At 38.5% G+C, this 12,776-nt stretch overlaps 1 protein-coding gene across 1 annotated transcript; it reads right to left on the reverse strand.

The window, feature by feature from the left end:
• Nucleotides 1–1,658: 1,658 nt before the first annotated feature.
• LOC147422206 (uncharacterized) lies at nt 1,659–2,100 on the reverse strand. Its single transcript, XM_086503036.1, has 3 exons — nt 2,047–2,100; nt 1,812–1,958; nt 1,659–1,730 (listed from the first exon to the last, which is right to left on the reverse strand). Exons 1-3 carry the CDS (start codon nt 2,098–2,100, stop codon nt 1,659–1,661), a joined length of 273 nt encoding a protein of 90 aa, XP_086359162.1.
• Between the last annotated feature and the right edge of the window lie 10,676 nt (nt 2,101–12,776).

The raw sequence follows: 12,776 nt of genomic DNA on the forward strand, positions 1-12,776 counted from the left end.
CGCGTTCCTGCACAGACCAACTTTGGCTGCACCAACGTCTATATAATATATTATATATATATATATATATATATATATATATATATATAGATGTACATATATATATATATATATATATATATATATGTGCACACACACACATATATACATGTATATACACACATAGTTATAGATCATATATGTTATTATATGTACATACATATATACATGTGTGTATGCGCATGTTTTCGCCACCTCCCTACCACTAATGCTATTGCTAATGGGAAAATCCGGTGAAGAGAGAGTATGCGGGGTCGGGGGGTCGGGCGACAAAAGGAATATAAGGTGGAAGGGGAAAAAGTGCAAAAGATGTTGGAAATAGGCTTGCAGGAAAACACACATAGCTTGGAGAAGACAAAGGAAGTGCAAGGCACACAACAGAGAGTGTTTTACTTAGTGTGCAATGAAAAGATAGATAGTCCTAGAGTGATGGGCGTATATACAATGCACACAGGAAAAAACCTCCTAGTGAGGGAAAAAATTCCTCGGCGGTCCTAAGTGTGTTCACACACATCACTACCACATGTATATAGTAACAAATCCCCCCTGGAGTGATGCGGTGAACAAGAGCTTGCACATAGAGTAAAGGGAAGTGCCATGCCTTGAGGACACAATCAGTCCACAAAGGGGAGTAAGCCCAAATATTTGCGAAAAGCTTCAAACTTCTCACGAGACAATTGTTAGGGGCTACAGTCCTAGTAGTATTTTAAGAGAATAATAACAATACAAGGACAAGGAACAATAGTTAATTGCATACTTAAAAGATGATACTATAGATAGAATCAATGAAGAACACCATGGATAGATAGAAGAACATATCAGTATTGCTCATTCTCGCATAACACACATGGATTACAAGCATCAGGGCATAGTTGAACTACTAAAAGACCCTTCAACTGCCCAACTGTCAGTCTACCGAACTAGGAAGTGCCATTTTCCCTTCATATGATAGTTTGTTAACTTGTTACAAAGCAATGGTGTAAATATACCCTTAGATCCCAAAGTCACAACCTTAGTTACCGTCTTTACAAGTAATTACTGAACTGTTATTGAGGCATCAGTGCATGTAACACCTGGCACACCCGGTGGGCAAAGTTTGAAAAACATTGTGAAAAGCCCGCAATCGCTTGACAAAACTCAAAACAAACGCCCAAAACTTAAAAAGAAAATTGTTCTTGAGTTCAATGAATTCCTGCATCATCAAGCTCAGTATCAGTTTGCTTGCTTATTTCCCCTACAACTTCAACTTCTTTTGGAATTTCAACTGTCTCTGCAAACTTCATATCTTCTAAAACTTGAACAACTTCATTTGTACTTTTGACATTATCTGTAGGTTGTATGTCATCTTCTATAATAAAAATTTGATGTGAAGTTGACTGCTGTGCTCCTGCTTCCTCATGATCTGTCATTGCTGCATCGTGCACTACATCTTGAACTTGATTCTTTTGAACTTCATCTTGTATATGCTCTTCCATAATAGTGTCCATCTGCACTTGTACTTGATTTGAGCTAAGCTGCACTTGTTGATTCAGTTGATCATGTTTTAAGTCATCATACTTATTCTTTAGGTTCCTCTCATCTCCTTGTTCCCAAACATCCATATTTGCATACTATTCAATCTATCTTAATTGCAATAGCTGAATCCTTTGGCCCTTCAACATCACAAATTGAGTATTCAAGTCTTCATATAGCTTTAGTTTAAACAAAATTATCCTACTTTACTTCTAATTTATGCATTCAATCCACTGCAAACATTCAAGCAAAAAGTTCACTTCGTGATTCATATATACAATCTCTTGCAAATATTTAGTCTCTTGCATATGTTCAGTTCCCTGTAAATACAATAATGTAGTGCTCTTTTCCTGCAAGTACATTGTAGTCCCTTGTAAATATTCATACTTCAATACACACTTAGTCTCCTGCACATAAACAATATTCTGTAATTGTTCAGTCGCCTGTTGCAAGTATTGAAGACGAAGCTTCCTGCACTTCAAAAATCTCCTGCACCTGAACTTGAATTTGAAATTTCTTGATTTCATATTCTTCCACAACATCCTTCATGCTTCTTTCATCCAAACCCTTTTTCCACTTGATCCATTTCCAAAAGAAAATAATCAGCAAATTCCAGCAAAGACTTTTACACCAATGAACACAAGTAGAAATTTGTAGCAAACACCCCATGTTGGACTTCTCTAGACAAAAAAATTCGCTTCAGTCACTTGAATCCTGTATCCTTTAATTATAGAAATCAAAGATTGAACTCCATTATTTACCTTTGAGAACCTGTAGTTTTCTTCTTCTTTGTCAAAAAATGCTTCTTGAATATCTTTGACAAGATACTGATCCTGTGAACACTTCTTGATTAATGATTGCTTCTCTTCTTGAAGTCGATCGAACATAAAAATGGCTTGATTTGTTGCCACTTGATTTGAATATCTCTTATTCTTTAAATCTAATGAGAGATTGTTGATGATTATTGCTTGAGCAACAATAAGACTTTGAAATTCATGAAATTCAGGAACAAAATCTCTTTGCAAATCAATAAGTTTTTGTTCAGGGACCTGCTTTATGGAATTTTGTAAATCAGGGACCTTCGGCATTGAAAATTACAATTCAGGGACTTGAAATTGGAGATCATTATCTTCACAACCTGAATAACTTATCGATGTTTGGAAATTGGCTTTCAGTCCTCAAGGCTCCAAAAAGCACATCCTCTTCAGCAAAAACACCTATTGGAATGTCATTCGTGGGATACTCCTTATCAACATACATCAAAAACCGACTCATCACATCATCCTCATCATCAAAACACATTATGTCCTCAACTATATTTGTCTCTTCCCGTTAGTACATTGTAATCTGATCTCGTCTTGAATTTCAACCTCTTCAAGATTGATGTCCGAGGTTGGTATACGGGTTGGTATGTGGTATTGGTGGCTTCTTTTGCTCACTCCCACTTGCATTCCCTTCTTCTCAATCGCCAACTCTTATTTTGGGTAGCTCTTGTTCTCTTCTTGCAAAGATACAAGTCTCTTTGATGTGAGGTTTGGGGATAGCTGGCAGTCCTCTTGGATCCTTTGGCTCATGAGCTGCTCCTAGCTTCCTCTTTCTTCCACCAACATCTTTTGGACTCCATCTAGCTTGCATCAAACTTCAAATATCCATGTTTGACTAACTCATTCTCAACCTTTCTCTTAGTCTCCTACAAATTAAAGTCTTTATAGCATGATCTGATGCATCTCAAAAAGATCTGACAATCTGATACAACTTCTTGCACAGTTTATGCATACATTATTTGACACATACATCTTCCTTTTGACAAGGCTTGCACATGTAAGGGCATTCCTTTGTGCGGTGCTCATACTTTTGACATATTGCACACTTTTTCTTCTTCTTTGTCATTAATCACACACCAAAAGAATAGAGAGCATTTGTACCTCTTTAAACCTTGAAACTGCTTACACTGCATGCAAACTGAAATACCTGAAACTGCATTCTGTAAACTGAAAAACTGAAACCGCATTCTACAAATTGAATGCTATAATCTGAAATATGTAAACAATTGAACTGCAAACTACAAAATGCAAATTGTGCAGACTGCACATTGCCTAAAACTGCAAATAGCAAACTGTAGATTCCAAACTGCTATCTGCATGCTGTCAAGGATCTGAAAATTAAAAGAAACTTGAAAACAAATAGAACCCTGAACACATTTTTCTTCTAGGTTGTGCCTTTTTGGGCACCACAACAAAAACATTGCAAGAGAATGGGGTCTAGGAGGGCCTCTTTCTTTGGCAGTTTAAGGAAGTCAAACCTTTAGTATTAAGAAAGTAATCAAAGGACAGCTTTTGAATTCATACAGGCAAAACGACTAGTTCATTTGAATTCAAAGTTTCCCCCAAAATGGAAAATCTAGCGGGTAAAACCATATCATGTAGCATACCTACGGAAAGAGATCGACGTGTAGATTGCAGATCTATGATCTCCTCTCAAATCGGAGATCATATGTAGAAGTTATGGAAGGCCAAAAATCATAAAATTGTCCACCTCCTTTTGGGGGGAAAAGTGCATCCTTTGACCACTCTTACACATCTCTTACACACCCACCATTCTTGCACACATGGCATACACCTATTCGTCAAAATGTTAATCACCTCCATAAGCTCATGGAAAATAAACAGGCCCTTCTACACCCCATCCTCTTCTTAATGACGAGCAGGAATCTAAACAAGAAGTTTAATAGTCAAGCACTTGCAAATGAACCCAAAGTCTCTCCTTTGCCCATATCATTCCTCTTCAGCACCATGGCCAAAGCCAACAGGATCGCCAAAGTGTTAGGGGCTTCAGGCCTAACAATATTTAAGAGAATAATAACAGTAGAGGGACAAGGAACTGTAGTTAATTGCATACTTAAAAGATGATACTAGAGATAGAATCAATGAAGAACACCATGGATAAATAGAAGAACATAACTCTATTGCTCATCTGCACATAACACTGTCTTGGGTCCTCTTGAGAGATTCTCCCTGACATAGTGGTAATGCACCTCAATGTGCTTTGTGCGAGCATGAAAAACTAGGTTCCTTGCAACTACCAATGCGCTCTTAGTTTTAGTGTAGATAGTTTTTGCCGTGTCCTGTCCAACACCCAAATCATCCATAAGGCGTCTAAGCCATACATACTCAACCGTAGCTGTGAAGACTTCCCTGTACTCAGCCTCACAACTAGAAGTGTCCACAGTAGGTTGCTTCTTGCTCAACCAGAACTGCAAAGCATGAAACAAAAACCACTTGTGTTCACTCACCTGCCAAAAGAATTAGCCCAGTTTGAGTTCAAAAAAGCATGTAAGTCTAGCGGCAATGATCCCCCTTGGGATAAAACAAACCAAAATGTAAAGTGCCATTCAAGTAGTGAAAACTCCTCTTGACAGCCTGCCAATGCTTAGACCTTGGGCTATGCATAAATCTACTAACTTGTGAGACTACAAACTGAATATCCGGCCTCATGTTGCATACATATATGAGGCATCCAACAACAGTTTGGTAAAGAATGACATATGCAGGATCACGAGCATCATGAAGACACAATTTTAAACTTGTTTCCATGGGAGTGGCAATAGGTTTTCAATTTTCAAGTCCAAACTTACATAGCAATGTCTCTATGTAACTTTTTTGACACAAGGAAATACCTCCATCACACTGCTTAAACTATATACCCAAGTAATGATGCAACAACCCCAAATATTTCATCTTGAAAGAAGCATTCAAATCAGCCTAAATTCAGTAACATGTCTCTCATTTGGTTCAGTGATCAACAAATCATCCATGTAGAGAACCACAATGAAAGTACATCACCCTCACGCTTTACATACAATGTGCTTTTTGTAGGACGGTTACAAAAGCCTCGTTTGACCAAATGAGTGTTAGCCTTCTCATACCAAGCACAAGGAGATTGTTTCAACCCATACAAAGATTTGTTACATATTCACACTTTATCCTCTTGTCCTTGATAAAACCGAGAGGCTTCATTACATAAACTTCCTCAAATATGTTACCATTCAAGAAAGCAGTAACAATGTCTGACTTATGTACATACCAACCAAAATGAGCTGCCAATGCACATAGAAAACGCATAGTAGTCAACGAAAAGTGGGAGCAAAAGTCTCTTCATAATCTATGCCTTTTTGTTGTGCATAACTCTTTGCAACAAGTCAAGCCTTATAATGATCAATCTCACCATCCGGCTTGCATTTCAACTTTTAAACCCACTTTGTAACAATGTCCTTTTTGCCAGGAGGCAAATCACATAAAGTCAATGTATCATTTTTTTATTAGTGCATCATATTCTGATTGCAAGGCAGCCATCCAACTTTTTGAATTATGTGATTCATCAAAAGACAAAGGTTTATCGACATCATGTAAGCTAGAAACAGCCAAAGCATAACAATGTGCTGCATAAGATTCATGGAGAGAGCCTCAACGAGTGCGACTAGACAAAGGTGCTTTCAATTTACTATCACGCAATGTATGCACTAGCCATTTTGACATACCTCTAGCCTGCTCATTTCAACCAATGAAAAGAAAAAACAATGTCATAAATGTCCTGTGAGCTTACATTACTGTCTATAGTATATGACAACAAGGGCTCAACAAAATCTTCCACAAACACTGTTGGAGATATATATACCAACCCCTATGCTATGTATATCTAGGCGTCCCGTCCCCACTATATATGTGTACTTAGTGTGTGCTCTATACACACTTTGGGGATTGCATATGATGGTGTATTCTCTCTCTTCTCTCGTCTAGTTTCTCTCTCTCCCTCCGGTTCGACATGGTATCAGAGCTGCGGAGAGCACGACCACAAAGACCATGAAGAGGAGATAAGTATATACTTGTACAAATTATCGTTTAATATTTTGTTTGAATTGCATGAGATTCAAGAAGATCTCTGTTTGGATTTCCAAATTTATGAGCGACAAGAGAAACATAAGGAGGTGTTTGCGTGTGCCAGTAGGACCCCTAGACCACCTCGGGAATACGTAAGGCCATAGGCCTGCGCCAAGAGAAAGGCCTTCACTTATGCACGCAACACAGGGTCTCGGTAGCACACTTAAGCAAGAGAAATGATTTTGCAGCAACGTCTGTAGTAGCGCTTTTATTAGTTGCTACGTTCAGAATAGAATTTTGTTTTCAATTTGATGCTATTTTAAGCATCATCGCTATCATCGGCATGAGCCTCGTGCTTGATTCTTGCAGGTCACTAATAATAAACTTGTCGCTAATAATAATCACGTTGGTGCTTGATTCTTGCAGGTCGCTGATGTTTGATTTCTGTTCGAATACTGTTTGTAATGCGCAGGGCATACGAAAGTTCATGAACGTTATGGGCCACGTTACGTTGGATGGATATGGAAGTTGGCTGGAGAGTGAAAAAGCACGAGGCTCATGCCGACGATAGCGATGATGCTTAAAATAGCATCAAATTGAAAACAAAATTATATTCTGAACGTAGCAACTAATGAGCGTGAGCATTTTTAAGAAAAAGCACAATTATGTTATTTTTAGAAATCTAGAGCCTGGCTTGTGTTTTAATCTACGAGATTTCTCAGGGCTCATTTAATGATTCTCTTGCACCACATCCTCTCTGTAAAGTGCTACATTTCGTGTCTTTAGCTATCCTCAGCATGACCCTCGTGATAAGTGCCTCTTGAAGAGCCACCGAGCTTGTCTAGTGCTTTTAGTCCACAGACTGGTATCACCACGTCAAATATGCTTAGCTACTTTAATTTGTCATCATGGGGGCATCAACAACATGAACATCTAGTGCTTGCATCCACTGCCGATCATTCCTCCACTCCAAGCTTGGAGACGGGTGCGCTGCAGAATGTGAAGAGCCCCTAGGCATGTCGGACGTTGCTCCTCCATCCCCTCTACTTTCATGGATTACACAAGATAAGGATTATTTTAAAAGCAAGTTTTTAGGGTTGTTTCCCACACTAACATGGAAGTCGTCTTGTGGATGCTTGCTACGAGGAAAGATTAATACATCTTGAGTTCACCAAATCGAGCTCCATGATGTAGTCACATGAGCGTTTTTATTATCTTCATCCATGGCTCAAGGTGATATTATTTGTTATGTTTTTATTTTCTTTTCCCACACTAAAATGGAAGTTGTCTTGTGGATGCTTGTTACGAGGAAAGATTAGATCTAATACATCTTGACTTCACCAATTCGAGCTCCATGATGTCATGGGTGAAGTCACATGAGCGTTTTTATTATCTTCATCCATGGTTCAAGGTGATATTATTTGTTGTGTTTTTATTTTCTCCATTGATCATGGCTTTGGTTCTTGATACATGCTACTAATCTCGACAATATTTTTCAAAAATATTTCACGTGATTTTACAAAGCAGCCATCTATTAACTAGTCATTGTCTTAAGGTTTTGCAGATTTTCCACAAAACTAGCGTCTGTAATGCCATGGTACGTAAAGCCATGATGGTGATTACTATTTAATAGCTTTTATTTGATTTGAAGAAAACGTCTGTGTGCCATGGTACGTAAAGCCATGATGATTAGTATTTCAAAGCTTTTCTGAGCGTCTCTTATGCCATGGTGAATACCATGATGCCATGGTACGTAAAGCCATGATGATGATTACTATTTTACAGTTTTTATTTGATTTGAAGAAAACGTCTCTGATGCCATGGTACGTAAAACCATGATGATTGGTATTTCAAAGCTTTTTTGAGCGTCTCTTATGCCATGGTGAATACCGTGATGCCATGGTACGTAAAGCCATGACGATGACAACTGCTAGTTGTTGAGATCTTGGGGGTCCCAATATGTTCATTACATCTCGTCTTTGTATGTATGTGTGCACATGTGATTACATTGATCTTACATTTGTTTCTATGTCGTCTACACATGTGATTGCATCGGCATTATGTTTGTTTCTATGTCGTCTCTAGAGCGGCGTCACGAACCGTCTCTAAGGACAATTTGATGGCGAATATTTCTAACCTTCACATTTCGATATGTGTTTTGAGTTGGTATTGATTACAGGATGAAAATCACATTAAGGATCATATACAAGGGATCAAAGACGCTAAAGCTGCTCTATCAAAACATTCGCAGTGGCACAAGAGTGATGTAGCTCGTGCAGTTAAAACTTTTAATTTGTTTCCATTAGAATTTTTATGAGCCTTTGTTGCGTTTGTTGTATATTATGGAATGATGTAGCTCGTCGGGAACATATTTTGTAAACTTAAAAATTTATTAATACAACAGTGCATGTATATGGTGCTGTGGATTTTTCCCTTGTTCCCTCAAGGATTTTTTCATCCACATTTAGGGACTCCTATTTGAGTGGGGATGTTGGAGATATATATACCAACCCCTATGCTATGTATATCTAGGAGTCCCCACTATATATGTGTACTCAGTGTGTGATCTATACACACTTTGGGGATTGCATATGATGGTGTCTTCTTTCTCTTCTCTCGTCTAGTTGCTCTCTCTCCCTCCGGTTCAACAAACACAACATCCCGTGAAACTAGAATACACTTTGTTTTGGATGATAAAACCTATAACCTTTGCTTTTTTAGACTATAACGACAGCTTTATCATCCAATTTTCTGTGCTGTGTTTCTGACACCAAAGCATATGCCAAACAACCAAAAACACGCATGTGCTCAGTAGAAGGCTTTCTATCATGCCATGCTTCATATTGAGTCATAGGCTGCAAAGATTTTGCAGTACACTTGTTAAGTACATAAGTGGTACACATGATTGGTTCAAGCCAAAACAAATGTGGCAAAGCTTAACTTTTGACCATACATCGTGCCATTTCTGTAAGTGACCTGTTTTTCCTCTCAGCAACACTATTTTTTTGAGGCGTATCAGGCATTGTACATTGGTGTTTTATCCCACGACTAGCCAAAAATTCATTGAATTCATGAGACATATACTCCCCCCTTCGATTAGAATGGAGGGTGCCCATAATACATTTCGAGACATTTTAAGCCATAGCCATAAATTGTTTGAAGCACATAAATACTTCTGAATTTTCTTTAAGCGGAAATACCCATGCATGCCGGAAGTATTCTTCAATGAAAGTCACGAGGTAAAGATAATTGCCCAAGGATGGAGTTTGCATGGGCCCACAAACATCAATATGCACAAGGTGCAACCTGCATGTGGCCCTAACTGAACCATCCTTTGGAAACTTAGAACACTGCATCTTACCCAAAATACAACCTTCACAGACATGTTTGACATGTGCTTCAAGAGGCGGCAAAGAAGCAACCATATCAGATTTTTGCAAAAGTAGCAAGCTAGAAAAAACAAAATGTGCATGCCAAAGTTTTGGATCTAAAATAGCCTTTGAATCCACAACTAAACTACATTTGCAAAATTCTACCCACACTTGTCATACAAAGTGAGCGTATATAGCCCACATCATAAAATGAAAGATGCAACAATTTGTCATCAAAACTGAGATCATGTACTGTAAAGCTTTTGTAGGACACCTATTCAGTACATAAGTGGCACACATGATGGCCTGAAGACAAAACAAATGCGGCAAAGCTTGACTTTTGACCATACATCGCGCCATTTCTGTAAGTGACCTGTTCTTCCTCTTAGCAACACCATTTTGTTGAGGCATATAAGGCACTATACATCGGTAGTTTTTCCCACAGCTAGCCAAAAATGCATTAAATTCATGAGACATATACTCCCCCCCTTGATTAGGACGGAGGGTGCCCATAGTACATTCAAGACATTTTTAGTCATAGCCAAAAATTGCTTGAAGCACAAAAAAATTTTGGACTTAGATTTAAGTGGATATACCCATGCATGCATGGAGTAATCATCAATGAAAGTCACAAAGTATAGGTGATTGCCCAAGGATGAAGTTTACATGGGCCCACAAACATCACGATGCACAAGGCTACAAACATCACTATGCCCAAGGCTGCAACCTGCATGTGGCCCTAACTGAACCATCCTTTGGAAACTTAGAATGCTACATCTTGCCCAAAATACATCCTTCATGAACATGTTTGAAAGGTGCTTCAAGATGTGACAAAAAAGCAACCATATCAGATTTTTGCAAGCGCAACAAACTGACAAAATTTAGATGTCCAAAACATGCATGCCAAAGTGTTGCATTTGAAATACCGTTAGAACCTACGACTGCATTTGCAAAATTTTTCCCACACTTGTCATACAAAGTGAGCTTATACATCCCACACCATAAAATGCCAGATGCAACAATTTCATGATCGAAATTGAGATCGTGTACTGTATATCTATCATCCATAAATTTGACTACAAGGCCAAGTCTATCAAGTGCAGATATAGACAAAAGATTCTTCTTGATCCATGCACATACAATGCATCAACAAGTGTGAAAGAACTGTCATTTGGAGTAGTAAGCACAATCTTTCCAACTCCCTGAACCGGATAAGAGGCATTGTTGGCACAAGTAACTGAATTCCCATGAGGGATAGACTCAAGAGATGTGAAAAAATCACGATTTGAGGTAATGTGCGCTTTGTAGCACCACTATCAAAATACCACACATGTGAATCTGCAGCAACTGACATGCATGCATCATGGACAATAGGATTATAGGTACACTTTACACTAAAAGCCCATTCTGCATCAACATTAGCATCACAGTCTCCTTTCACAAAAAATTCAACAATAGCTGTATTTGTAGTGGAACCAGCATTTGCTGTGGAACCACACTCTTTCTTCTTAGCCTCTTTGGCCTTCAACCTAGGACACTGCTTGATAAAGTGATCCTTAGCTTTACAGTAATGGAAACACATCTTCTTATTGCCCTTCACTAGAATTTACAAACAAATTGCTGCCAATAGAAGCATTAGGAACATGTGATTTTCAACTCACCAAAGAACCATGAGAAGTGGCTGCATTATTGTTACCACCTTTTCTTTGAGCAACAATAAAGGGTTGTTCAAGTGCATGCTCTCTAGTATTGTTTTTTTAGAAAGCAACTCTTGCATCAGTTATGTGAATAATGCATCAAACCTGGCAACTTCAAGATTCCTTGGGTCATAAGTCTCCAAGTACTAGCAAAAGTCTGGTAAGAATCAGGTAAGGTATTAAGAACAGTTTGCACAAGGGAATTGTCTGAAATAACTTCACCTACAAAATATGTTGCTCATTAATATCCTTGACACCAGTAAGGAAAGTGTCCATATCATCTTCCTCATGCATAATCTTTGAATCCAGCTCTTTACGCAGCAATGCAAGTTTTGCCTCATTGCGACTTGCATAAACACCAACCAGAATATCCCAAGCATGTTTTCCAAATTTTGTTGAATGAATGTGAGGAGTAATAGTGTATTTCACAAACATCACAATCAATGCATGAGCTTGTGCATCTTCTACATCCCAATGAGCTTGTTTTGCTGTAGGCAAAACAACTCTAACATCAGCAATCCTTGCAACAAGACGTGCAACATCCTCAACATCGCCTACATCCTCAGAACTAGGACGTACATCAATGCCTTGCATAATATTCCAGAAACCCTTTGAAACAAGAACATGTTGCATCATGTAAGCCCACATAGGGTAATTGTCCCCATCAATCTGTCTTCAGCACAGCAAACATCTTGAACACATCTGTGTTGTTGTCGTCCATGAAGAATGCCTGCACCTGATTTGAAAACTGCCCGAAAAGAGGACACTACAACACGCCATGCAAAAATCAACATGGATACCGACGACTCAAAGCTAGTTTTAAAACTAAAATGCACTGAAATAAGAATTGGAATAAACATCGGTATCGTGTCATCGATATTTGCACCGGTATATTGGGCGTCGAAATAAGCAATGAAAAGCACGTCTATATATGCGTTGGTATAAGATTTTACTATAGTGACGTCTATTCCAAGGCATATACCAATGTCTGTATCGATGACAAAACCTGTAAATTTGTTTTTGGTCAGAGAGGGTTGGGAACTGATGCTGCATGTATTGTAGCAACAAAAAACAACCCTCTTTGCCCAAAGGAAGAGTGCACAAGCAACCACAGTCCACCCACCTACAGCTTGACGCTAAAGAGCCGAGTGTATACAGATTAGCAAATTTGTAAGAAGAACAAAACCACAAAATCAAAAGCTTAATCATGACAAGTTCCCAAAAGCATAACCATAACGTCGACTCCCAAACCATATGCACAATGGCATGAAGATTTTTTA

The sequence above is a fragment of the Adiantum capillus-veneris genome, chromosome 27, assembly GCF_014529385.1.
Source record: "Adiantum capillus-veneris isolate H3 chromosome 27, ASM1452938v2, whole genome shotgun sequence".
Lineage (NCBI taxonomy): Eukaryota > Viridiplantae > Streptophyta > Polypodiopsida > Polypodiales > Pteridaceae > Adiantum > Adiantum capillus-veneris.

Coding starts and splice junctions, on each gene's coding strand:
- LOC147422206 (XM_086503036.1), bottom strand. CDS start 2,100: ATGAAGGATGTTGTGGAAGAATATGAAATCAAGAAATTTCAAATTCAA. Junction 1,959..2,046: donor AATTTCAAATTCAAGTTCAG/GTGCAGGAGATT, acceptor GTTTATGTGCAG/GAGACTAAGTGTGTATTGAA. Junction 1,731..1,811: donor TTGTATATATGAATCACGAA/GTGAACTTTTTG, acceptor TTTAAACTAAAG/CTATATGAAGACTTGAATAC.